Genomic DNA, 26,090 nt, shown 5'->3' with positions numbered 1-26,090 from the left:
GGACCCTAAATGTTTTGCAGATTTACTTTGTGTTTTGATTGTTTCGTACAACTGCTCTCTGATTGTTTTTATTTCTTTATTTATCAATTTATGTATTATTTTTAATTTAAGGGACACTCAGGCTTCTTGTGTATCAAATTAGAGACAAAAGATAGGAACAGAGATGGTCCCTTTTTTTTTTTTACTCTTATGTCCTACCGTCCAGTCTTAATGACTGTTTTGACAAATACAACATAGAGTATTTTGTTTTGTTTTCAATTGCAAAGCATTTCAATGCAGATTTTATGGCAATATATGTTTTACTGTATTTTGGCAAGCTTATGAAAAAATGCCAAGTAACTATAATCAAGAACTTACACCTGGACATGACATATAATAACTGCGGGCGATATTCACATGTTTAGCACACAGGCGCTCACAGATCTCCAATCAGTTGCTTACATTTTAGCTTGGCATCCATAAAAGTGCATGCGCGCCAAAACAAATACAAAAATGCAGCAGAGGGTTTGGGGCAGCTTCGGAAAAGGAGAGAAAAGCAGAGAAGTTGAGACTTTGGGAAAATAAAGTGTTCTTCACACATTGGTGATGAGATGATTGCTTTCTCAGTCAGGGCATTGACTCTCAGCAGAGCAGCGTTGCTCTCCGTATTAAACTGTACATCAAACTGATAATGATTTCTGTTTGCATGCACATTTGCTTCCTTTTATAAGTAAGATGTGAAAGAATTAAATAAAAGCACGATGAATATTTCAACAAACAAAAACATGTTGATAAACAAGGCTGGAAAAAATAAGACAAAAAAAGCCTTCCATATGCTACGATACATCTTTAATGATCTCAAGTCTGCAAAAGAAAGCTTGGGATGACTCATGCATATTTCATCATCCACATGTGAAGCCTTCTCATTAGACCATTGCACACCAGCAGCCTGGCACACATTACCTGGCCTTTGGTTTGTATTATGATTTCAAATGATAAACAATATCACATTCTTCATGAGTAATGGAGGCAGCACGGAGACATACGCTCACTCTCGCTCTTTCACTCAAGATGCTGCGCTGTTCTAGTTCAACCCCCGACCGGCTCGATGGTCTGAAACGCCAGAAGAGTCCATGTGAGAATGTTTTTGCGACCGGCTTCTGTTTCCACCACGTTTACAGTTTAACAGTCAAGAGCAACATATCTCCAGAGGCGTTAGGCAAAGAAAAACAAAAACAAATATTGTGACACTGCACAGAAGCTCACACGTAACTTGTACAGTCATGATCTTGTTCTTAGAAGCACAAACACATGCTACTGAAAATGACACAGTCCAAAAGAAAAGCATTAATATGGACCCCATGAAATAAAATATATCAACGCATGATTAAATTAACTGTAAAAAAAATTTGAATGATCGAGCAAGGTGTTCTGTATATATATTAAATATACAAATATACAATTTAAAAGATTCATTTAAACTAACTGGAAAAATTGTGTTTGTTGCATGTCTTTCCTAAAATTTGTTTTAAAATTAAATAAATTAAATCGATTAGACGTATGTCTGTTAATCCATACTTGAACTATACTTCCGTTTATTTTGTGTGTGCATGTGTGTGTGTGTATATAAACATATTCAGTCAGTCCTTTTAATTTGGAATATTCCACAAGTCACATGGTGCACAGGAAGTTACGTCATCCTCTGCAAGTCATGGGGGGGGGGGGGGGGGAGGGGGTCCAAAGTAACTGGCACAGTACTGTTGCCTAAACTATTTTAGGGGTGTTATTTGTTTGTTTTTAATAATACATTTACCTGCTGGATCACTGTAATGTGCTCAGTGTTATTAGCCTACATGTCATGTGGCTATACAGTATTTCATGTATTTTCTAATTGCTTGCCCAAAAACTCAGTCCTTTTGCTTGCATTCATGCAACTTCCAATAAGGAGTTTCAGGACAATTAAACAATGACGCACACACAAAAAAGTTGCTCCGGATGGGCCACCACACTTATTGAGTAATTCAACATGTGTAGTATGATATTTAAGAGTCGGAAAAAGACAGATGTACAAATGTAGTTTGAGAGAGTTAAAACAAGCAAAGGGCACCAACTAAGTGAAATGGTGCATTGACTGTATTCATTTATTATTAACTGTGCTGAATATTTTCATACCTAAATGGTCTAAGTTCCATATTTTGTTTTAACGAGCGCTGATGCTTCTTTGGTGCCCTATATCAGTGTGCTCAAAGATACGCGCTTACACACATAGCAGCCCATACAAAAATAGCAAAGCACCATATCCAAGTGTCGCCTTTCATCTGTCTTCGGTCTCCAGAAGACTGCGGGCGGAAATAACACACTAGCGCTGCTGTCACCAGAGCCCACAGTTGGTTAATTTCATTTAGCATGCACTCACTGTACAGGATGAATTGATTTCACTTTGTTTGCTTTTGACAAGCATGTTTATTGTGCAATGAAATGTGGAGTGGCGGAGGGCTGACAGTATCCATCAACACGGGGCAATCTGCTGACTGCCGGGGCCAGATGAAGGTATTCATTAGCTCAGGAGCGCAGCGCTCACTCAGACAAGACAGCCAGTGTCTGCACCCAGGGAGCGCTCGCCGTAATTTACGATGCCTCCCGGCCCATTACTCTATCACTGACACTGATTCAGCAATTTATATACTGGTGTGCATGCATATGGGCAGAGGTTGAGCCGCTTACGGGGAGGGACAAAACAACTGCCTTCCATCAGCTTGTGCCACATCCGAAGTTAACCGGCAAACCAGCCACGTGACTTGCTCCACTGGAGGGGAGCCAGATTAGACGTTTTTTGTCATTGTTTATCCTCACCCTTTGCACGGATACTCTCGAAACCACTATGCAAATGCTGTGGGGTATTACATTCAAATGAAGTCATACCCTTACAGCGATGAGTTGATCACGGCCTGGAATCTGATTTGTTACTGAAATTGGCTGAGTTGTCAATTGTCTGAATTGATTGAATTATGCTGTGTTCCAGGTTCCATAGTAGTCACTCAATAATATACTTATAATTAATGAGATTTATGCAATTTCAAACAAAATGTATAAAATGTGAGGTAAGATAATGAGGTTGCTCAAGTGTGCATACCCGCTCATAATTGCCATGTTCAGAATCAAACAGACTTTCCTACTCTTGTTAAATGGCAGTCAGCACACCCGCCATTTAAATTGGCTCTGGCGATCACCAATTAAATTTCAGATGTTCTAGTAGGATTTTCCTGCCGGGTTTTGCTTCGTAGCAGAGTCCAGTTGATGGATAGATTGATTCGTTTCCACATTGAAAAATTACAAATTACAAACTATATTCAAGACATGAAACATATTTAAACATTAAACGTTTTTACAGTGCTACTGATTAATCCAAGTAAAGTTCAGCTGTTCGAGTTGGCTTTTCCCGATTTGTGGCTTTTTCTCAGAAGCATGAAGGTTTTGTGCTTGTAGTGATTGCTGTTTCGAACTGTTCATAATTCCCTCCACATTGTCCAAGGTCCAAACTCCAGTTGAAGAAAACAACCCCAAATTATGATGATACCACCACCATGCTTTATGTAGGAACGGTTTTCATATAGGTGATGAGTAGGGTTTTGTTTGCACCACAAAGTTCAACCATGGCCTCATATGACCATACCAAAATCTTCCATGGACATGTAGGGAAATGTGTATATAAGAGAGAGCAACACTTTGCTTCTAGCATGTACACAATCGTGACCCAATGTCTCCATAAATTCCTGTACTCAGTACTTAAATTCAACAAAAAGAAAGCCACCTTCACATGAAGCTCATCAATAGTGTGACCGAATGTAGCTACAAATTGACATCACACGCCGGTGAGCAGATATACACACTCAACTTTGGGATTTACACAGTAACAAATGCGAGGGAACGTTCATGTTTATAAATGCAGCGACAAGAATACTTACAGCAGCAGATCGAGGAACGGCTATTCAAACATGAGAGCGTGGATTGCATTGTCAGGTAACATATGACTGTATCAGGCACAACCTGCACATTAGCGTCCCGTCTCATTAAATCTCTTCAATTCCCAACAAGCAATTGACTGCAATACTGTTTCAATCTTTCCACTTGGAGGTCGCGACACAGCTCTGACATTTTGCCCATTAGCGTTAAAGCACAGTTTGTCTTGGAGGGGCGGGACATTTGGGAATCAGTTAGGTGGATGTGTGATTGTGTAAATAAACACGGATGTTTAGCAGTGACAGAGGCTGGGTAATACTTTAGTGCTGTTGTGTTGGGGATAACAAAGAGGGAGTGCTGCTTAATAGAATTTATTGTGATTCATGAGGCCCGTGGCTCACGTGCGACAGAGGAATATTACAGTCCCTTTTTAATTTGTCTCTCCTGTAAACCTTGCAGATGAACAGCATGAATTACAGTGAGGGAAAATGGCTTTATGTTTACAAGGGGGAGGAGGTGGGGAATAAAAATGTTGAGAGGAGAAAAGTGAAAGAAATATAGCCCGTGGACTGCAGGTTCAGACTTGACCACGCACCCAGCCAGAGGGTAGCATTGCTCCAGTCGTCTCCACCTCTTTGCATGTCTGCTCCTCGGGCTGCCTTCGGGCACGCACGCTCCGTGTGTGGAAAAAGGCAGCCTTCGCCTTCATTTGCTGCGCACGGAGAAGTCAAAAGCCAACTTCTTCTCAAATGCGCGTGACGTGGAAAGATGCGGTATTTGACCACACTTCAACATGTTACGCCAACGTTGGGCATTGTAGCTGACATGTAACACTGCCAAGATGATACACGGGCGTAGGCCTCTCGAGTAGAATTGGCTCGGGAGAGTGAGCCCGCTATCGGGCAAACCTGTTGGGATCGTTGGTCACACCTCTGACTGCAGGCGTTTAGCGGCGACAATGAAGCCTCTCCCTTGGAGCGGGATCATGTTGGATTAATGTGTATGGGCAAACAGGACATGACATTCGGGGTGCAGGCTGCTGGAGCCAGAGCTCAAAGCATGCTAATTAAAGTGACACAAATTACGAGAGAGCTAAACCCCATTTAACATGTCAATCCCCCCCTTTTTCTTCTTCATTAAGAATGTGTGTGTGTGTGTGTGTGTGTGTGTGTGTGTGTGTGCGTGTGCACCCTCACAAACACGTGCAAACGCACACAGACAACATGCATCAACATGTCGCTTGTGCTTTTGTCATGTCTATTGTATTCGAGTCTTACCTTTCATAACATCATACTTTGCACAAACATGCTGACAGACACGCTCACAATTATTCAGTCATGAACATTTGACGAAATGTCTTGATGGGCTACAGAAGTGCTTTGACTTCCACGTGCCCCAACTTATTTATTTTTGCATTTGTTTAGTCAAACTTTTTTGCTTTGTGTTGCAAAAACATCATTTTGCATTGTGTCTGACACATTTGACTTGATTGCAATTTATAAAGCCATTGTGTCACTTTCTTTTATTACGTTTTATCATGATTTTATATTTATATTTCACAATACATTGCTTTATTAAAAACAATAAACCAACGTGTGTGGTGTTTTGGGGAGTTTTTATGGAGTTATGGCTTTTCAATCATTGCAGTGGAATATATACAGCATATATATATATATATATATATATACAGGTATATATATATATTATATATATATATATATATATATATATATATATAGAGAGAGAGAGAGAGAGAGAGAGAGAGAGAGAGAGAGAGAGAGAGAGAGAGAGAGAGAGAGAGATTTGCACTTATAAAACAGGCAAATAAAATCAACAGATTTTTCGAAATCTTTTTATCCACATTTCAACATGAGACAAAGACAATGCCGTTCAAACACCCTAAAAGATCATTTAAAAAAAGAACAATTGGCTGAATGTTTTTTGGCCCATTTTTGTCTTTGTTGTAAAGTTAAATCGTAAAGGACATTTTTTGTAAAAGAGCCAAATGTTCCCACTGCTATTCACACTGTTAAAATCAGTCAATTAATCAGCTCTCGAAATTTTACCCTGCAAAATATTGTGATTGGCATCGGCCTAAAAAAAATAAAAAATCAGTCTCAGTCGGGCCCTAATTTTATTTATATGTTCTGCCTCAAATGCTTTCAGACACAATTCATCAACACTCGATCCCGCCTATTAGTTTCTATGGATCAGCCGGGCTGTTTCTGCTGTGATAAATTATTAGTGTGACCATCCCGACGAAGCCTTTCTGTACAATCGCAACGCAAGCTCCAATCCCACGGCCTCAGCGAGTAAAAGAACAACAACAATAGATCGCCTTCAAACAATCACATTTGGAAACGCTCCAAGCTCCACCGTACAGAAAGACAAGACCAATCATCTGCAACAAGAAGAGCTTTTCTTCTTTTCTTCCTATTCCACAAGGACTTTTGCGAGGCGTGTTCATATCATTGCACCCGACGTTTACATTCATTCAGTTTTCACCTTTCAACACCATCTTGGTTCTCCTCTCTGGAGCTTCGGTGATGAGACGCACGGCCATAACTTCAGCAAGTCATCAATGACACAAAAGGTCTGCGGTCTAATATTTTTATCAGAGCCACGAAAAGAGTGGTGAGATCACGCGTGCGGCTCGTGGCTTTGTAAAATGGAGGCAATCCTATCCCTTTTCCATACCTTGGCCACAACTTTCCAGTCTGTGCTGTTGCTGCGCGCTTTGCAAATATTAGCCTAAGCAACTTAAAGCCTTCTGTGAGCCGTTGTGATGACAGAGTCGCGTTTGCACACAGAGCCCGCTCAGTGCGGCTGCTCGCTTCTGGAGGGAGACCTGCATCACACTAAGGGGCTTTCACACCCTATGCGACGACTGGGAGGTACGACGTGTAATTTTCCTCCTCGTGAAACTCCACTACTGAGGAACAAGTGTGCTCTCGATAAATCCCCTCTTCTGTCCACGTTCTGTTGAAACAACGGCTAAAAAACTGTCACCCTCCTTTCCCCTCACATCTGGATGACTTTTGACCAGAAAATAACTTAATCATAGCTTTGTCAATAATTAAAGAGCACATGCAACTGCATTTAGCTAGATGCCTGTATATATCAAGGATATCATGCCAGGGAACGACTGGTTCAAAATCTTTCCAAGAAGGGTTTTAGGAGTAAAAATGTTGTGAGTAGAGTTAACACTTTGTGGTTCACATCATAAAATCCTGATCCCCATCAATCAGCAATGTGTGTTTTGCTCTTCTACCGTATTCACAGTGTTGACGGTGTATTTTGAGTCGTGCCTACTCGCCTGACTCCCAGCTTTCTCCCTCTGGGAACAGGACCTCTCCTCTCCTTTGACCCCGGCCTGCTCCTATAATCCATAGCCCAGTGGGAACGCGTCTGGCTTAAGCCTTTTCCTTGGCCCCGTCAAGGCATTAAAAGGGCACAACTGTCTTGGTGTGTTTTCAGCCCTGCCTGACTCCAGCATCGCTCAAGAGGGAAGACTCCCTCTGGGATGAGGAGCACGAGAAGCGCATCCGTCCGCAGAGGAGCCGCACCTTTCTTTAGATGACTTCACTCTGTGTCTCACACGGGAAACACAAATTGATCGGCACCTCTAAAATTTAGGGCAAGAACCATTATTCACATCATGTGAATAATTCAATTGCCAAAAAACAGCCAAAGCAAATCCTTGTCCTTAAAGCTCGCAACTAATTATTTTTCCAGACTAATGTTACTGCTGACTCACGTATGAAATAACACAAAAGCGTAAATATGTAAAAGACATCATGGCCAATGTTTGGGATTATTTCACACATAAAATAGATGAAGTGCAATGTGTCTACAATCAAGCAGAATTGGCTTACACAACATCACATCTACGATTGCCCACACCAAATAATGTAAACATGTTGAGATAATTTAATATAGCCTATCCTCACTTCTTCGACGGCATCTGAATGCATAGGTGGTCAATGAATGACACAACCGCTGGTGCATTTTCTGTTGCTTTACTGAACACACCGTAACAGAATCAACACATTCATACACTCCAGTCGCTGCACAGCCATAATGTATGCACGGGCAGTCAACACACAGACCGGCTAATGTTTAGCCAATTAACAGCCAGATTTCCACTCATATTCGCTGACTCCCATGACACTCACCAGGCCCGGCCCCGTTTTATTTTTTTTTTTAAGTCAAACACATTCAAAGTCACAGATACTACTGTAATGAACATGAGAATGGCGCAAAATAATACCCACATCTCATATGCATTTTTTTTTTAAGAACGCTGTTTCAAACTACAACATATGTATTTTTAAATCAATCAAATTCATTCTAAAGACTTGGTATACTACCCTCAGCCCTACTCAATTTCATTTTCATGAACCGGGACACTTGAATTTTAGCCACAGATGTAATTAGTCAATGCGGTGTCGAGGGCGTGTGATGCCGCTGCAAGATGTTGGGTTACATTGTCCTGAGAAATATCTATCCTCCTTCCCTAAGACACTCTGAAGTATCAAAGATGAGTCACAACCACTTTCTTCTTTGCTCTCGCTCTCAAGTGCCATGGAAACAGCCACAAATATTTATGCCGGACAAACACTGGTGCTGTGTGCGGACTGCTTGCTTCTGTGAAGAAGCCTGGGCCACAAAGAGAGGTGACGCTTTGTCACTATGGTGCAAGCGAAATTTACTCTCCTGTGCCCACGACCTCAAACAAGCACAACGGCAGTGAGAGTCCAAGTTTGGAGAAAAGCCAGCTTTGTCCTAAGGTGCCCTTGTCCTCCAGCTCACCTACCTGTGAAAACCTAAATGCCTTTGGAGCAGCATTCATCCCAGCCCCCACATGACTACCGTGCACTCATTTCTACACCAGTCCAGCGTCAGTCACGTGGAGGTGTACCAAACGTGTGTTCATACTTGACACGTTCGGTTGGGTTAAAAATACGCTTTGTCAAATCTGAATTTGAGTCAATTTTATTTTTTTCCCGATAATCGATTCTATTGGTCTGCCCCCAAGTTGTCGGTTATTTTTACTGATGATGAACCAATGAAAGCGTTAAAAATTCCAGTCACCCTCTTAAACGCTCAACTGGCTGAGAGTTGTTGTCAGACTATGCCTCTCCCCTAAATCGGTAAGAGCTATTCAGCATTATGCCGCCTTGAGACTAAAAGTTGGGAAAGTCAGGAATGACTGAAAATGATTAGGTTTCAAACATTTGAGTTAGCTTGTCTTGTTAAAAATGGATTGCTCTAATGCCTTGGTGAGGAAGGAACTGGTTAGCCACAAGCATGAGTGAGTTCAGATTAATTTCCACCTGTTAAACTGCATAATCAGTTCATCTTTTTAGCTATCCCCTGACTCTTGGCTCTTTAAAAAAAGGGTTTGGGAAGATCTTGTAAAGACATCCGTTTGCTTTTATGAAGTATTAAAAGGCTCTTGTCAGGTTAGGGGGTCAGCTTTATAAATCAGTGAAGATTGGCATGGTCATCTGGTTGCAGCATATCCCCGTTTGTGTGTTCAACGGAGAGACTCTTCATTTTAGATGCTCTTGGCATTATCACAGATGGTATAACATACTAGCAGAAAACATCAAGGCTGGCAAAATTACGCAGCACATTTTTACGAGACAACTTTTGTTAAAGATATCCAAATCAAGGTAGAACTGTCTTTGGCTTGAAGCAGACAGGTAAAATAAAAAAATATATATACCTCAAATAAAAATACATATGTCCTTACCATCAAGATCCTCGGGCCTGGTGAGGTCAATGACTCTGTGGCCAATCTTCCCGTCCTCACCCAGTTTGCCAAGGTGGTGCCCGATTCCTTCAAAATGTGCCCTTTCCTGCAAATAAAGAACACATATTCAGGAACCACACAATATATTACTGTGATTGATGGTATTATCATATGCTGCAATATTATGAAAAGTCAAGGGAAGACTGTTTCACCAGAGCTTGTGGTATGTCATCAGTATGATGGAGGGCAGGGGGGGACAGTAAGGGGTTGTTGTCAATAGATTTATTTTGTGATCCCGAGCACACAACGGGCTCGTGGCTGGCTTTGCGGGGCTGAGATTTCGTCTTCTTACAAGCCGCACTTCTGGCTGGCCGACAGCGCCCAGAGCGCTGCCACCATCATTTATTCAGCATTTTCCCGTTTGCCGTGTCGGCTCTTGAGCTCCGATTAAACTTGGCATGGTGTTGTACTTGACGCACAATGAAACCCTGTCATTCAGCGCCCCGTGACAATATTAAATGTCATGTCCATGTGCATTTACAGAATAAAATAACAGCCTTTGAATAGTTGATGCACATTACACTTAATGTATTATGCAAGGGGGAGAGTGCCGACTGCCGCCGGCTTCATTGTTGAATGACCTACTTCCTCAGTGAATAGACAGGGTTTTAGCAAGAGACTGTCTCTTGCTCTCCAAAGATCCAACTAGACGGACACTTTGACTCTGCACGATACAAAGAATCTCCCCTTCTTCCCTTCCATCCATCTTTCGCTTGGATCACACTGAAAGGCAGGCATGTCACCGCCAGTCCAAATGACAGCCTTTGTTGTGCGCCCTCTGCCAACGACGTGTTGTCACGCTGACCTCTGCCACCTTGTATCTAAACTGATACTCAGGTAGAGCCCCGGCACAATGTTAAGAGCTCCCCTGCTGTGCACGCACAAAACACTCACATTAATCTTTAAGCCCCTTCTTTGTAATGCATCACACCGTTTTGTTTGCGCATACAGTACATAGTCCTGTGCCGCTGTGGTGGCAGTGAACAACAAGCTACACATTTGCAGAAAGAAATCTTCAAAAAAGAGGCCTGTTTCATGCTACTCCCTAATAAAGTTTACTGTCAATGTAAACATAAAAAATGAGAATTATGTGAATTCAAAACTGCCGTCAGTTTTGCCTTCCTCTCGTTTAATGCTGACACACAACGCAAAAGGAAAAGATTAGCAACACTGTTGTGGTTTTATAACCCTTTAAGCAATTCTATTTGAACACAAAAGGTGAAGCAATGTCACAATTAGGGCTAAACCGATAGGGATTCTGATATTTGGCAGAATAAAATTCTGATCATCGATTAATCAGCTGTTTGATTTTAAAATATCATGACTAAAATAATTTCTTTTTAGCCCCTTAATGCTTACAAAAATAAAGCTGTGAATTCCAGGAAGAATATTACTTTACAATATTTTGTACTTTACTATAGTATAGAGTGCTGTTTTTTTTCGTGGGTGTGGGGGGTAGGATGGATTAAAGCCATTTACATTCATTTCAGTGGGGAAAGATGATTTGAGGTGAGTGTGCAATGTTACGAAATTTCAATTTATACTACATTTGTATTTCAAGTCACCACTGTGGTAGATTGTAACATTTATTATTTGTTTTTTCATCTCTTTTTACTGACATTTGTGGCAACCTGAGTAATTGTGCACTTGTGGCTCTGCTTACAAAAGTGTTTTTAAATGATGACATATGAACACTTTGTAATGAAAAGATTAAGTGTGCCGCCCTGTTTATAGCAGCACATACATGCAGAAGCGTATTCATCAGCCAGCTATATTATTACTCTTAATGAAAGAAGCTAGCAGCCTGCTGACAAAGTGACTGATGTTTGATTAGCGGGGCGGGCAATGGGCTGCTTCAAATGCGACTTGGACAGTTGGTGTTCATGGGTGCTGTCTCTCTGTAATAAAGTCGTCATGTCGTTCCTCCTGTGTGCTTGGTTGGTCTCTTGCTATCAATCAAGTCCTTTTATAAAGTCATGATCATTAAGCATCACGTTGAGCCGAGAAGCTCAGTGAGAACAGGGGCCGTCCATCAATAAGTTTCATGAAAGACATCGTAAAGTGAATTCAGAGATTTATTTCTAAATTCATGATACATGTTTGAAGATAATTGCTGAAAATATAGCAGTGATAGAAAATTATGGACCGTAGTCCTTAGTTGTGTGGAGATGTAGTGTTAAATTGTTTTTCACCATTTCAGTTTTCCAGATTTTATTTTTTTTGGGGTGGAGGGCACGGCTAAAACGGTGCCGCATGTCACACTTTGTAGTCTAGCATGAGTCGCACATCCCCTACTAAATAAAAACGTGAGTGCCTCCGCTCACATCAGCAATGATCCGATGCAACTGTTCAGCGCAGTTCCTTAGCTAGCTGGCTATGCCTACGTCCCACAAATGCCCTCAGACAGTCCGCTGTTCGTGCTTTAAAGTGCCTCATTGTTCAGTGTGCACGTCAGGGTGAGAAAGACGGATGTTTTAGGAGTGGAATGGGGCTTCGGGCTGGCAAGATAGCCTCGTTGTTGCTGCATGGAACAGCTCCGCAACAGCCCAGTCGGATATATTCCAGCCCCCAGAGTTTTTAAGCCGATATATTTTTGCAGCTCAAACCTAGTTACTGTATGTTCAGGCAGAATAAAGATCCCAGAAGAAATAGTGGGTATTAATTGATAGTTGACAGTTGAACAGGGCATGCTTTCATAGCATCTGAGAGTCGAGAGAACAGATTTTTAACCCTCTTTTTTAACCAATCAAATTTGGCAAGTTTGTTAACAACACTGTACTTTTCACTTTACAGGGACTCTAATAACCACTTGGTCTGATGATCAGATTGTACATCGGTGCTGTTTTGTCCCGTACATCCGACAGAAATCATGCTTTACGGGAGCCAACGTTTTTATACTTGGTGTGAAGGTCCCTTGCTATGCTTGATATGCTAATTGCCATCATGCTGCAAGTGCAATATGGAAGCACAAATTTCCATAAAATTTTATATACTGTGCGTAATATACTTATTGGTTATACGTGCGGTAATTTATGTCTGCGCAGCATCAGGGTTTTGTTTTAAACCTTGAAAATATTCACTGAACTAATGCTTCTTTATTGCCCACGCATCAAGTGCTGTGATAAATTAATGGCACTTTTATTATTTTATAGTGTCATTAAATTTTTACTGATCACTCTGATACAGAAGAGGAGCAAAGGACACGCAGTATCGAGGGAAGCAGTCAGGGAGAGGGTAGAAGAAGAGCCCAGCAGTACACTGTGGACATAAAAGACATTTTGGAAAGTTTTCGAGCTAAAAATAACAACAACAAAACGGCAGATAACCCAAACCAGAAGAATAAATGATGAGAGGAATTCAAGTTAAAAAGAGGGGAAACAAAAGCTAAAAGTGAAGGCTTTCATTGGTCTTTCACATTGACCACGACCGCTGGCAAGCCACCAGTTTCTCCCTGAAATGACTTCAGCGTGTCGCACTCCACCCCGGCACAGCTCCATTTCCAGCGACGCAACCCGTGCTGCACAATAACACATTCTCATCTGCTTGTTTTTAAAATATTTGTTGGTTGCGGACCAGGCCATCGAGAGAAGACGTGCGTCACAGAAGAAGAGGGATGTGGACGAATAGAATTTGTCAGGCACAAGGAAGCCAAAAGGAGCTCTTGTCAGTGCTGTAAAGAGAGCTTTAATCTGGTAGACCGCAGGACATGTGCTGCTCTGCCCACAGGGTGTATTCTGGGCAAAGGCGGGTGGCGTATGGCCCTGTGCATTGTGCGCACTCCTGCCCTGTATTTAAGCAACACGCTGCCAATACTGACACTCCTTCAACCCCTTTGTAAATAGCTCCAGGCTATAGGCAAAGCCATATGACCAGAGATAGTTCAAATGCAGATGAAAGGCAAACACGGGCGAGCGGGGTAGATTATGGTGCAGATCAGCGCGGCGCTAATATATATGGCTGGACTGGAGCGGTGGTTCTCAAACTTCTTACGTCAAGTACCAGCTCGAAATATTTGGCTCTCAAAGTATCATCGTAATGACCTACAATGAAATATAGTAGTTCAGTAGGCACAAGAATTCATCAAAAATTAGGCATTGATTCATAAAAGTGTATATTTAATCATTTACTGTCAACTATTGTAACACTACGCCCAATTTGAACGGTAACGCTCTGCTAAAATATAGGGAAGAGGGATTGTACTTCGATGCAATATGTAGAGGCGGGTAGTAACGCGTTACATTTCCTGTTACATTCATCCAAGTAATTTTTTGGGAAAACATCCCTCAGATTAAGTCAATGTTTAGTGTCCAAAAAAAAAAAAAGAAATCTGTTTCATCATGAGCTGTTGCCTGTGCCCAAATGTGGAAATTTCAGCTGACTAAGGCTCGATGTTTAACTTGCCAAAAGCATGTCGCAGTAACTTTTCTATTGTTGTTTACATGCTGACAGTTTTATGGTCATATGTAGCCAAACTGTCAAATGTGCCTCTTTTGGAGTAGATGCTGTCTGCTCTCTCCTGGCGCTCACGTACACATACACACAGACACACAGACACACACACACACAGACACACAATCACATGCTGGCCTTGTATCATACTACTCAAGTAGTATAGCTATTCAACCGTCCTCTCCATCCAGTGGTATAAGTGTAACCCTCATCCTCATTTCCCGAAAAACAATAACAAAATAAATAAAAAAGTGGGGCCTTAAACTGCATAAGAGAAGCGGAGCTAATCCATATGTAGGGTTTTTTAAAAACATCAAAACACACCTATCTGGCGGTTGGCCCAGAGGCAGTATGTTGCCAAATTTGGACTTTCCATCTAGTGGCCAACTCACTGTAAGATTGGTCACTTTAAATGTGTACTGTGAGTGTTGGACAAAATAAAATTAAGTTAATTATAAGTAGCAATTTGCTTGGGCAAAATGTTTTGAAAACATGTATTCTGTTTGTTTTACTTTTGGCCATAGATGAAGGTAGAGTTAATAAAGTGAGTTTCGTGCTTAAAAATCTCTGTGACATCAGACAGTTGGATAATCAACAATTTGGAAACTATGGCTAATATTTCTGTACTTTTCTTTCATGGAAAAAATAACACAACATACAGTATATGTGACTTTTAACAGCTGCAGAAGCCTAAACAGCCACTTAGGTTTGATAATGTGCTGAAGTGGCTCTAGTAATAGCGCGCACCTGGTGTGAGGCAAGTTGAAGCCTTGGTGACCACAATATGGAGTTAAGCAGATCACGTTTCAGTCATCAGTGTGGTCTGCGGCCCTCAAAAGACATCTCAAAGCAAACGACTCAGCAGTCCAATGGAGACAAAGGCTGCTCAGCGCTCATCTGGTTTGTATTTTTATTGTAACCAGTTGCCATGTTATTTATAATCCTGCAGCCTTCTAGGAGTTTTTGTGACTTTTGAGCCATTTCAACATTAAGCATACGCAGCCATGCGGTAAACCCACAGTTCCTTTCATGCCGACTGTTGCTCTCTTTTTTAAGCCGCAGCCCTGCCTTTGTTAGGGCTAATGCAGGCAGCAGCAGAATCAACAGTAGCAGCCACAAAAGCTTGGCATCTGTTTCCATGATAGTTGTCTTCAACATTGCATAGAAGAGAGATGGCAGAATATCCCCTTTACATTGACACTGCCGGGGCATCACTTAAAACCAGAAAGGGGTAAGGCTCTCCATTAAATTGAATTGACTCAACGGCCTAAGAGAGGGGACATAAACATTTTCTGGGCTTGCTGCCAATTTGGCATTTATTGTTTGTTTTTAATAAAAGAATATAGTAGCATTATCCAGGATGACTTATTTTCCAATTTTTTTTGTTGTATCCCACCCACTGCCCCAAGATGGCTGGGATAGGCAGTAGCACGCCCGCGACCCTGGTGAGAATAAGCGGCTCAGATAATAAATGGGTGCATTTTAAACTTGCATTTACCCTGACAAAATCTAATGCCACTAAAAGGTCCTTAATGCAAATGTAATTATTTTTATGTTGTCTATTTATCATTACTATTGCATTCTGAAAATTATTACATGATATTTTTCAGGATCGTAAAAATACAGAAAAACTGTGATTTGCTCCGATACGACTTTTCCACACACATTTGAGTACTCACCGATACTGAGTACCGATACTTGCTAATTCCGTTATCTTTTGCAACCGTAATAAACACGATTTTAAATACTATTAAAAACACGTTCCTGCCACACGTTTCTCCTACATGAAGCCTGACAATCAAAGCACTTCAGATATGTTTTGTCTCACTCTGAACACTCGTTGGCCTTCTGTAAAAGAAGCACATAGAGTAAAATGATGCAGACTAAGAACAAAAAAGAGACAAAAAAAAATGTAAGCTCTGGTGGGTATATGAGGAAGAGATACGGATGCCATGATACCATTGTGTGCTAACAATAAAATTAAGTCAATACAAGAAAGTCAAGTCTGCTGTTTGTGAATACCAAAAGTAGTTGGCTAACAAAGTTCTATTGTCCGTGTTCACCTTAATGTATCGTTGTCATGGTATTGGGGTATTTTGTTGACATCCTCAAAAACCCTTTCACAACTGGGCGAAACATCATCGGACAGCTAAGACATTGTGTTCAAACTGCAACAATACCATAAACTGTCAGCAATACTTTGCGGCCGGAGCTTTTGTCATGTGTCCTCCAACTTAGGCTGACATTCTTTTTCTTGGTCGAACAGCGACCCAGAAATTCACCATGTAAAATAACCGTTGAAAAAAAATGGTGGTGCAGATGCCACCAAAGTACCCAACCAAGGCGTGGCCGCCGTGATTTGTTGGTACCAGAAGAGAGGATGCTAAATGTTCTCGGCCTGCTGGCGCAAAAATGGTGTTTGTATTCTTTTGGGAAGCAATTGGACAAAGCGTTAATGTAAGCAATTGTCACAATGGCACTTGGCTGGCCATAGTCATAGTCTGGGAGCTCTGGGTAATCTAATTTGGAGGGGCAAAGCCTTGTATGCCAAGGATTTACACTACAGCTAAAATGCTTTGCTTTGCAATTTCCAAGACAGCGGTCGAAAAGGAGCAGAAAATTGCTTCCAGGGCGGCCGACCAGACAAAATTATATTCAAAGTCTTTGTGAGGGCTTTGCCTCAATAGAGCCCTGGCATCACAAGCACACGTGCACGCACACACATGGGGGCAGACGGGACCCGTGTAACCATTACAAGCAATCGGTGAGAAGAAGTGTAAGCTCCATCTGAATATTTACAGGCTGAGATTTAGATAGGGGAAATGGACAATTGTAGTCATCAATACTGAGAAGAGGAGGTGCCCCAGGGCAAAAAGGCCACTTCAATAGGTTAATACTGCCCTTTCACCTTTTGATTCTGGCAAAGTACATGTCAGCAAAGGAATACATTTTATCTCAGAAGAACTCCTGGGTCATCACAAAGGCAAATGCTCACAAATGATAACATTTATACTGTTCTACTGAACACTTTTAATGTTGTCAAAATGACTTCGCATCAATTCTACGTGCCATGCAGCTGTTTAGAATTAACTTGCTTTAAAGTCACTGTAAAGTGAAAATAAATCTTCTAAATTTGACACACCACAGATAAAAAGAACTCTGCCAAAATTTAACGATTAAAATAAAAAAACAGTACGTTTATAAACTTGGGCTTCAGAAACATGAAAACGGTTGTCTTCACTCTCTATCGGTGCAGGCTTGTCTGCTTAATGTGTAAAACCACACACTGCTAAAAAATGGAGGCCAGATTGTCAAGCAACTTTCTTATGCACGCACATCACTAAGTACTGTTTCAGCTAAGCCCACCAAAATCAGTAAAAGAAGTTCAGCTGTTATCTTGACAATACAGTACAACCTTGTGCTCAGTCTTTTCATCCATAGATTTAGAAAGAAATCTCTGAATTCACTTGAACAGAAATTAAACAAATAACGCAATCAATCATGTTTTGGAAAGCACACACAAATATCTGTATTCATTGCTTTTATTTTGGTTGAATCGAAAGTGGATTGAAGTGGCTTGTCCTGTTCTGTTTCCTCTCTTGACATCATGATGGTAAAACTGAGCCTGTATGTCACTGGAAGAGTAAAAACATACGTGCTTGTTTTGTCATTCACCCGTGACGCGCAAAAAAACAGCGTGTCTGTTTATAGCTGCAGTGCATAATAGAGAGAAACAATTCAAATGGTTACAAATGGCTTCACATCCAGCGTATTTGACTGTAGGCATAGTGGAGCGCGTTCTAGGTAAAAGCCTCCTCTGGGTGAGGAAGAGGGAGTAAATAATGGAACAAAGTAATTGCCCTCAGCAGACAATAATACCTTTGGATTAATATTTCAAAAAGATAAATAGTGGGAGGGTTGTAAAAGGTTTTATTGTACTGAGGGGATATAGTAAAAACAGACAAATAAAAAGACATGCCTCCCGTCGAGTATGAATATTTTACACGGCTTCGGGTTCAGGACGTGCATACAGTCAGATCGACAGTATTCTTCTAGGTCGGTGGCCAGCAACGATGGAGTTGCAGAGATAAAGGTTAGGGAGGAAGGCATTGTCCCGATCGGACACACTTTGTATGAAAAGACGAATTGATCCATCTGGAAGCAGCACTTAGCCCACCCCTCAGCTCGGTCATTACAGTGGCATAAATCAATATTTAATATCCCACTTTAACAGCTGCACTAGATGATCTGAACCTCTCCTTAATCCCATTTACGTTACCGTTCTGCAATCTTCTGCGAAATTCTCTGTCCCGATCTGTGTTTTTGTTGTTTAGACTATACAGCTGACCCCCCACTATTCACGGGGGAGCGGCGGGGGGTTAGCAACTCTGCTGGCTCAAGTATAGCAAAAATCCACATACAATTGATGCCCGCTGGAATGCATTGGCTAACTGTTTGTTGTTGTTATTATTATTAATACTACTACTGCTACTATTACTCATACTACTACTAATAATAAAAGGGTGGCACGGCGGCCAACTGGTTAGCATGTCCGCCTCAAAGTGCGGCGGTGCAGGGTTCGATTCCGGCTAAGGCCTGCCTGTGTGGAGTTTGCATGTTCTCCCCTACTTGGGTTTTCTCACACATTCCAAAAACATGCATGGCAGGCTCTAAACACTCTAAATTGTCCGTCGGTGTGAGTGTGAACGCGAAAGGTTGTTTGTCTATGTGTGCCTTGCGATTGGCTGGCAACCGGTTCAGGGTGTACCCCGCCTCCTGCCCCAAGACATCTGGGATAGGCTCCAGCACGCCCGCAACTCTTATGAGGATATACGGATTAGAAATGTTCCTTTGATCACATTATGATTTTTGTAATGTGAAGAGTTTTGTTTCCAGTTTTTTTCTAAATGTTGATTATTTTGTGGCTTTGTTGATTTCGTCCGCGGCCCTAGTGAGGATCAAGCGGTTCGGAAAATGAATGAATGAATGTTGATTTCGTATTCCACATGCTTGACGCCACCTTTTTCCTCCATCATCAAAATCTGACAAAATGAACTAACTGACCTAGAACGACAGAAAACAAGGAACTAAGTACAATTAAACTGATGAGACAACAAGGACGAGGCACTGCGCTGACGAGAAAAAAAAGCCTCAGAAGTAAGACAAGATGTGAACCCAAGAAAACAAGACACTGCATGAAACGAACCCAAATAAAATACAGATCATGACACTCTCAACATGACAAACACGCAAACAAAAGACTGGCACAGAGTACATCATATCTACAGTCAGTCAGGTGAGACGCTTCCCTGAAATACACAGATTGTCTAACTTCCTAAAGTTACACCCTTTCCAGTTTGTTGGCTTGCGTCAGCAAAAAGCTGAATCACCGTTCTTTGTAGCAGCAAAAAGGTTGGCAGTGATGCAGTTTATCACCCCAACCTGTGAGCAGACTTGATAAGTGTCCCTGTAATGTCAAAGCCATCTAATTGGGCCGGTGTCACTAAAAATAAGAGGTGAGATTATTTCCACCACGATTTGGTCCACCAACACAAAGCAGTCGAGTGTTAGGTGTCATTGAAGAGACACAAGAGTGATGTAATGAACAGAAATAAATGACTCACTTATGTAATGTGTTTTTGTTTTTCTTTGAAAGAGCAGTGGTGTTCTGTCTCAAGGAAAATACGCTTTAACCAAACTTAATACACCGTACAGTGTTGCCCTAACATGTGTTTACTTTGTTCCGTGACCATGCTCATAGCGTAAAACATCCTTATCTAAAGGCAATCTTCATTGACCAACACAAACATCATTTCAAAAATCCTAAATGACAAAACAACATTGTGTACTTTTTTTTTTTTTGGTTTGTTTTTAAGGGGTTGAATCTGTATCTCTACACATGTAACTGTACTCCGACAGAGTTTAAATACTTTGTCTACTCTGCTGTCCCTTTTCGGTGGTGTCGCACACCTTTCGGTAAAATCATTCTTGACCGGCAACACACAGTGCCCCATTCCAAACACCCAATGAGAGGAAAATCAAAATAGATATTCATTGCCTTTTTTTTTTTTTAAATAACATACATTGACCTAGTTGAGGCTGTTGGTTAAAAGTGTTAGTTGGTGAAATATTAATGAGCATCGCTCCCAGTTCCTGCCTGCTCCTCACAGCCAACTGGCACCATGGCATCAAGCTAAACAGAGCAGGACGCCCCCCCCCCCGCCCGACCCCCCCCCCCCCCCGCCCGACCCCCCCCCCCCTCTCCTTGATTGACTCATCGATTGAAGATATTTTTAAAGGGAATCCCAGGGAGTGTACGCTCCCGCTACAAAGCAGCCCCTGCCTCCGTCGAGGGACGCAGAGGGCTGCGTGTATGATTAAAGTGGGCAAAGACTTCAGAGTGGTGTTAGGCCACACCGGGCACTGGCATGGCCTGTCACGGCCTTCACACCAACATCGGCAAAGACTCTTAACGCATGCATGTGGACACAGCCAAACATCATCAAGTCCTTCACCCTGGACATGGTTGAAAGTCCCATTCATTCTGAAGATTACTCTTTTATTAAAGGCACTAGCTTAGTTTATTTCCGTCACAACTTTCATGTATTTTAGAAAAAGAAGCATCAAGGTACGAGTGGCCTATATAAAACACTACGGCGGTGCCTTGCGATACGAGTTTGATTTGTTCAGTGACCATGCTTGCAACTCGAAACTCTCTTATCTCAAATCTCTAATCCACTGTAATCCATTCCAGTCCCCACCCTCAGAGAAAACCCCCCAGAAAATGTGGAAAAATAGCACTTGATAAACTGTACTTGATAAAAACAGAGACATAACATAAATACAATATAATTTGTAAACCATTTTTAGCTCTCTGTGAATCAGAAGTTAATGCTGCAATGAGTTCATTTTGCTGCACTTCTAGTGTGCCCTCGTTGGCAGTCGTGCAGACAAAAAGAAAATTCGTACTTCTTCTACTTCTACTGAAAATGGATGTGTATGATGGTGTTAATATTAGTAATTTTTCATAAAGGGTGAAGAATATGTGACTTTGTGTACTTTAGATTATCTCTCTCCGTGTGTTGCTTCACCTTTTGTGTTGAGATGTTCATTGATAAAAGGGTTTTTAAACCGTGATTATTAATGCTGAATTTTAGCAAGATTGTGGGATTTTCTTTTGGCAAATTTGTTTGGGATCTTGAAATAAACAATTTGTAATTCTCTATGGTTCATTTTTTAGTTTGACGGAAAACTTCAACTGGGAGTGGGATGCAACAGCTTGAGAACTTCTTTTGTGGAATTGTTCACTATTTGCTATTTCACACTATGGCCGCTGCTTATTCAGAAGTGATTTGAATTGTTGTCACTGCCACCATGCAGCTCTCACATCTCAAAGTCGCGCTTGCCAATTCAAAGCAAAAAGATTACCCAAATGACGGCTTGTATTTCAAAAAAACTCATCACTCATATCTCAAAGCCTCACTATAAATAATTTGTCAATATGAAGCTGCTGAATTTAGTTTGGTGTCCCCAAGCCTGTAAACAGCCCGATAGCAGCGCTCAGACACAATAACCCGCAACAGGTGTGTTGTTCTCGTGCACTCTGTACATATCATACCCTTGTCTGCCGTGCCTACATAAACAGATTGTGTGGCAACAGGGCATAAATAAATAATTGTTTTATGACGTGTCAAATCTATGTTAAATGTCGGCTGGGTTTGTACTTGGCACAAACACATTGTGCTGAGGGCCACGTCAGAGTTTGCGCTATGTAAGTTGTGAGGGTGACAGACACAGCAAAAATAGTACATTAAGTGCAGACGGTGACAGAATTGTCGATTTAAAAAAGGACTGGTTGGCACGCCACTTGGGTCTTAATTGGAGATACAGTAGTACCTTGACTTATAAGTTTAATTCGTACCATGACCGAGTTTGTATCAAATCAGTGTGCCCCAATGAAATACAATGAAAATCTGTTCATCAATTTCAACACTCAAAAGCAACCTCATTTTTCGTCCCACGTTTTTTTTTTTATTAAAAAACATTTGGGCCCGACTGATAAAGATTATTTTGCGGCAGATTACAATTCAGATAAATTATTTATTTTAACAAATAAATAATGAATGAAATATCTTGAAATAATTTTTTAGTCCCTTAACGTTTACGACTACTGAGACATGAATTACTGCTACAATTTGTGTGTGAGAAAAATCTGTAAAAAAAAAAAAATAATCCAATATTTGCCTTGTGTTGTAATGTGTTGATATGTAAGAAAAAATCTAAAATCTAAATAATAATAATAATAATAATACTGATTAAAATAAACAACACCAATGAGAACATTTTAAAATCTGCAATAAATTGGCAGATTTTCAGATTTCCGAAGAGCAAATAAATATTGGCTGATTAATCGATCAGGCCCTTTGACTGTAATAAAACTTAATCCCAGAATGTAAAGAAATGAACAGGTTTATGAGGCATAAATACTCTATGTCGGGACAAACCAGCACTGACATTTCACAACTCTATATGAGGGGTTGAAGTACTGCAGTTGACTTTCATTAATCGACGATGTCATTGATCATTTTTTCAGACGTCAACTCGCACTTAGCTTTTTCCCATATTTGTCAAGTGGCAGCGCATCACTTTATAACTAAAATGTGGGCTCGCGACACAAAGCTCAAATTCAGCCAAGCGACAGTCCGGAACGGCAAAAAAGTCAAAGGTTTGGGCACTTGTAAGTCATGGGACCACTTTACTAAAATAAAAACGGAAATCATGATTCATGATGATGCATTTTACAATTAGCTGTGTTAAATGGAAAGTCTTACCTTGTCAACCCTGCAGTTATTGAGGCCGACTGCGGTGAGGGCAGACAGCTTTGCCTCCATGCCCTGCTGGTGGTGTTGCAACTGTTCCCTCTGGATCTGCTCCCTCATTTTACGAGCCTCCTGGATAGCCTTCATCACCGTGTCCTGGTCCCCGAACAGCGCCGTAGAGTTGAGGCTTGACAGGATGTCTGTGCATGCAAACAAACGGAGTAATGTCAGTGGTGTTGTCCTTTTTTTTAGAGGCCCCTGGCATACAGTCTACTGAAATTCACAACTGGGATGGCCTGTTTCCTGTGCCTGAATTTTGATAATCCCTTTCTACACCGAGTGGCAAGGGAGGAGATGAGAAGTCATTTGAAATCATCCCTCACTTCCCTGTTCCCCATGAATCACAAATGACTAAAATAGTGTAACATTTCATTTCATAATCCCCTGATGACCAAAGATAATTCAATTTCTGCTTTGTATCAAGGTCACCTTCGAGCAAATCTTTCCTCTTTTGGTTCTGAATGTGGAGATGTGCATGCCATTTTTTTCATTTCAGGAATCATTCAGACAGACACAAGCATATGCGCATTTGATATATTAGAATTTACTCATTTCGTAAGGATCTGTTGAATCCTGCTTTTTTTGATGTTGAGTTCCATTGTAAGCTTCCCCATCAAGTTTGCCTGGTTTTGCGCAAACGCCTGCCCTATTGAGTTCAGTGTTTTTATCAGTACTGGTAGTACCAGACCCTCCACGGCGTATTTTGTCAAGAACATTTCCACTTTCGACGAATTTGCCATGGCATTAATTGAACTTTGCATTGGAGTAGTTCAACCATGATAAAGCTTCTCAAACTGGCGCTGAACGAGAGTGACATAATTTGTTTGTAAAACTGCTCCAATGTCAATTGACGAGCTCTGGGCAAGAGAATTCAAAGCATGTCAAATGCTGATGGCCTCACGTCTGCCCGAAAGACACCTGAACACCACACTCAGAGTAGTAGTTCAGAACCTCCCAAAAGAGAAGTTCCTTTTTCTTTTTTTTTTAGGTCTTACCTAATGAGGAGCCACGGCCCAGGCCTCCTCCAAGCGGGCTGGGGATACCGCCCTTGTTAGCGAAACTGTTTGGGTTGCTTTTGCAGCCTGCGAACAAGTTCTGTGTCGGGGAAGTTGGCGACTTGACCATGTCCGTTGTCTTGGGCCGCGCTGAAAGGTTGAGCGGCTGTGTTCCTTCCTCCTACAGTAGCAGAGATACGAATGAGCACGAGAGAGGACACGTGAACACCCCCCTCACCCCCTGCCTCCCTTCCCCGTCCTCTAATTTGGACGTTTTTCCTTGTTCTCAAGCGAGCACAGCATTGTACTGTAAAGCGATTCCTTCTTTTCCCTGTCCTTCTCATTCTCCCTTTTGCCGAGCGGTACCACTGTGATCTTCCTCACAGTTGCTCAGAGCCTTTGTTCACACTAATTAAAGCAGATTCTGTCTGTCTGTACATCTTCATCTGTTCTCCCTCCTCTCTGGCTGTGCACTGTGGTTGCAAGAATAAATAATGACTGGATCACGCCGCTGCCAGTGATCAAAAACAGCTGTTCCATTCATTACGTTGACTCGCATTAGCTACTTAATTAGCTTGTTTTCTCATTAGTGCTTCTCTACTTTGATATGTTCAACCCTATAGAATTTGATCCGGGAAATGTCTAAAAGTGCGTTGTTCTGAAGTCGGATGAAGAGTTTTGGTGAAGTACATGCTTGAACTGAGTGTGCCAGGAAATCATCAGCAACGCGTCCATCTTACACAAACCTGTATGTTCACTGTCATTTTGCAGCTCACTGATGACAAAAAGTCAAAAGACTATTTTGTATTATACCGTGTTAGAGTGAAAAGTAGAGCCTTCAAAAGATACAAAAATAAGAAAAGGATTTCTAGAATGCACAGTGAAAAAATAAAATAAATACAAATTACTGGTCGTCAAGTGCAGTCAAGTTGCAATAAATACCGTATGATGCTGAACATGTGCAGGTCACGATCGACAGCAAACGGCAGCGTGCATCACCGAGCAATATTTGAGCGTATATGAAGATGTGCTGCTGTTGGCAGCCTTATTTAAAGCTCAAGTGCCTTTTTGCCCAAACATATGGCTCAAACATAGGCTGCCCCAAGGCCTTCTTATTTCAGTGCCAATAACAGTTTGTCATGCAGTGAAGCTGAAAGCGCACAAACAAAACTAAAGGCAATCTTTTTCCACTGTGGCTTCAGATGGAGGGTAGCCACTATATATCCGATTTCCACTGATACTATTATCCATAATTGTTCGGCTTGCAGTTCTTTGTTTTATTTCATTGTACGATAAGTGGAGCGTGTATGATGTTACGTTTACGATACGTCACACGTGAACAAAAGTCAGTTGCTATGTGTACTTGAGCCAAACATCGAGCGCTGTCCTGCTTTTCCGAGACATGATTTATGGTCTTTCTCCATTGTGATATTCAGTTGAGCCACTCCAAGTGACTGTGTGTTTCTGATTAGTGTGGTGAGTGGGGATGATGTACTGAATATGGCCTTTCCTATCCACGGAGGTCTCCACGGTGGAACCATGCCATACAGCAGCAGAAAATACGGCTGGACAGCCATTAGTTGTTCGCTCTTTTTTCCAGAAGGTTGTAAACGTAGTGTGGCATCTTACGTACCGCAAAGTGTTTAGTGGGTGGAGTTAAACAGAAACGCAGGGCTTATTAAAGCCCCGCAGATTGATGAGCTGTTGGAGGCCACTGCAACACTGCAGCATTGTAATAATAGCTCAGTTACTAATTTATTAGTACAACAAGTTGGGTCAAGTACTACTCAAGGCCTGGGCTGAAAGCGTTGGGGGTTCTACCTTGACTTGAGTGATTGGACTGGAGGAACTCTTGTCATTCTTCAGAGAGGAGGGAGAAATGGGCCCACTGGCATTGAGGGGCTGCGGGAGTGGAGGCATCTTGGCTCCAGGAGAGACCTGCATGCTGGCAAGTTGGGCGGCGTACAGTTGCTGCAGGGGAGGCGGAGAAAGCCACAAGATGTTAACATC

General features: G+C 41.6%; 1 protein-coding gene across 2 annotated transcripts in view; it reads right to left on the bottom strand.

Moving 5' to 3' along the window:
- Window positions 1-26,090, bottom strand: part of sox6 (SRY-box transcription factor 6) — a 149,916-nt gene that overhangs the window by 10,242 nt on the left and 113,584 nt on the right. For both annotated transcript variants that reach the window (XM_086106839.1, XM_086106840.1), the window contains exons 11-14: window positions 25,902-26,051; window positions 24,081-24,261; window positions 23,038-23,225; window positions 9,698-9,803 (exon numbers count right to left, since the gene is read on the bottom strand). In XM_086106839.1, coding sequence (XP_085962965.1) covers window positions 9,698-9,803; window positions 23,038-23,225; window positions 24,081-24,261; window positions 25,902-26,051 — 625 coding nt within the window. The remainder of the gene's footprint in view (window positions 1-9,697; window positions 9,804-23,037; window positions 23,226-24,080; window positions 24,262-25,901; window positions 26,052-26,090) is intronic.

This window comes from Hippocampus guttulatus, chromosome 3 (assembly GCF_054856545.1).
Source record: "Hippocampus guttulatus isolate MCC_2025c chromosome 3, RoL_Hgut_1.0, whole genome shotgun sequence".
NCBI lineage: Eukaryota > Metazoa > Chordata > Actinopteri > Syngnathiformes > Syngnathidae > Hippocampus > Hippocampus guttulatus.
This window is presented reverse-complemented; position numbering and strand designations above follow the sequence as displayed.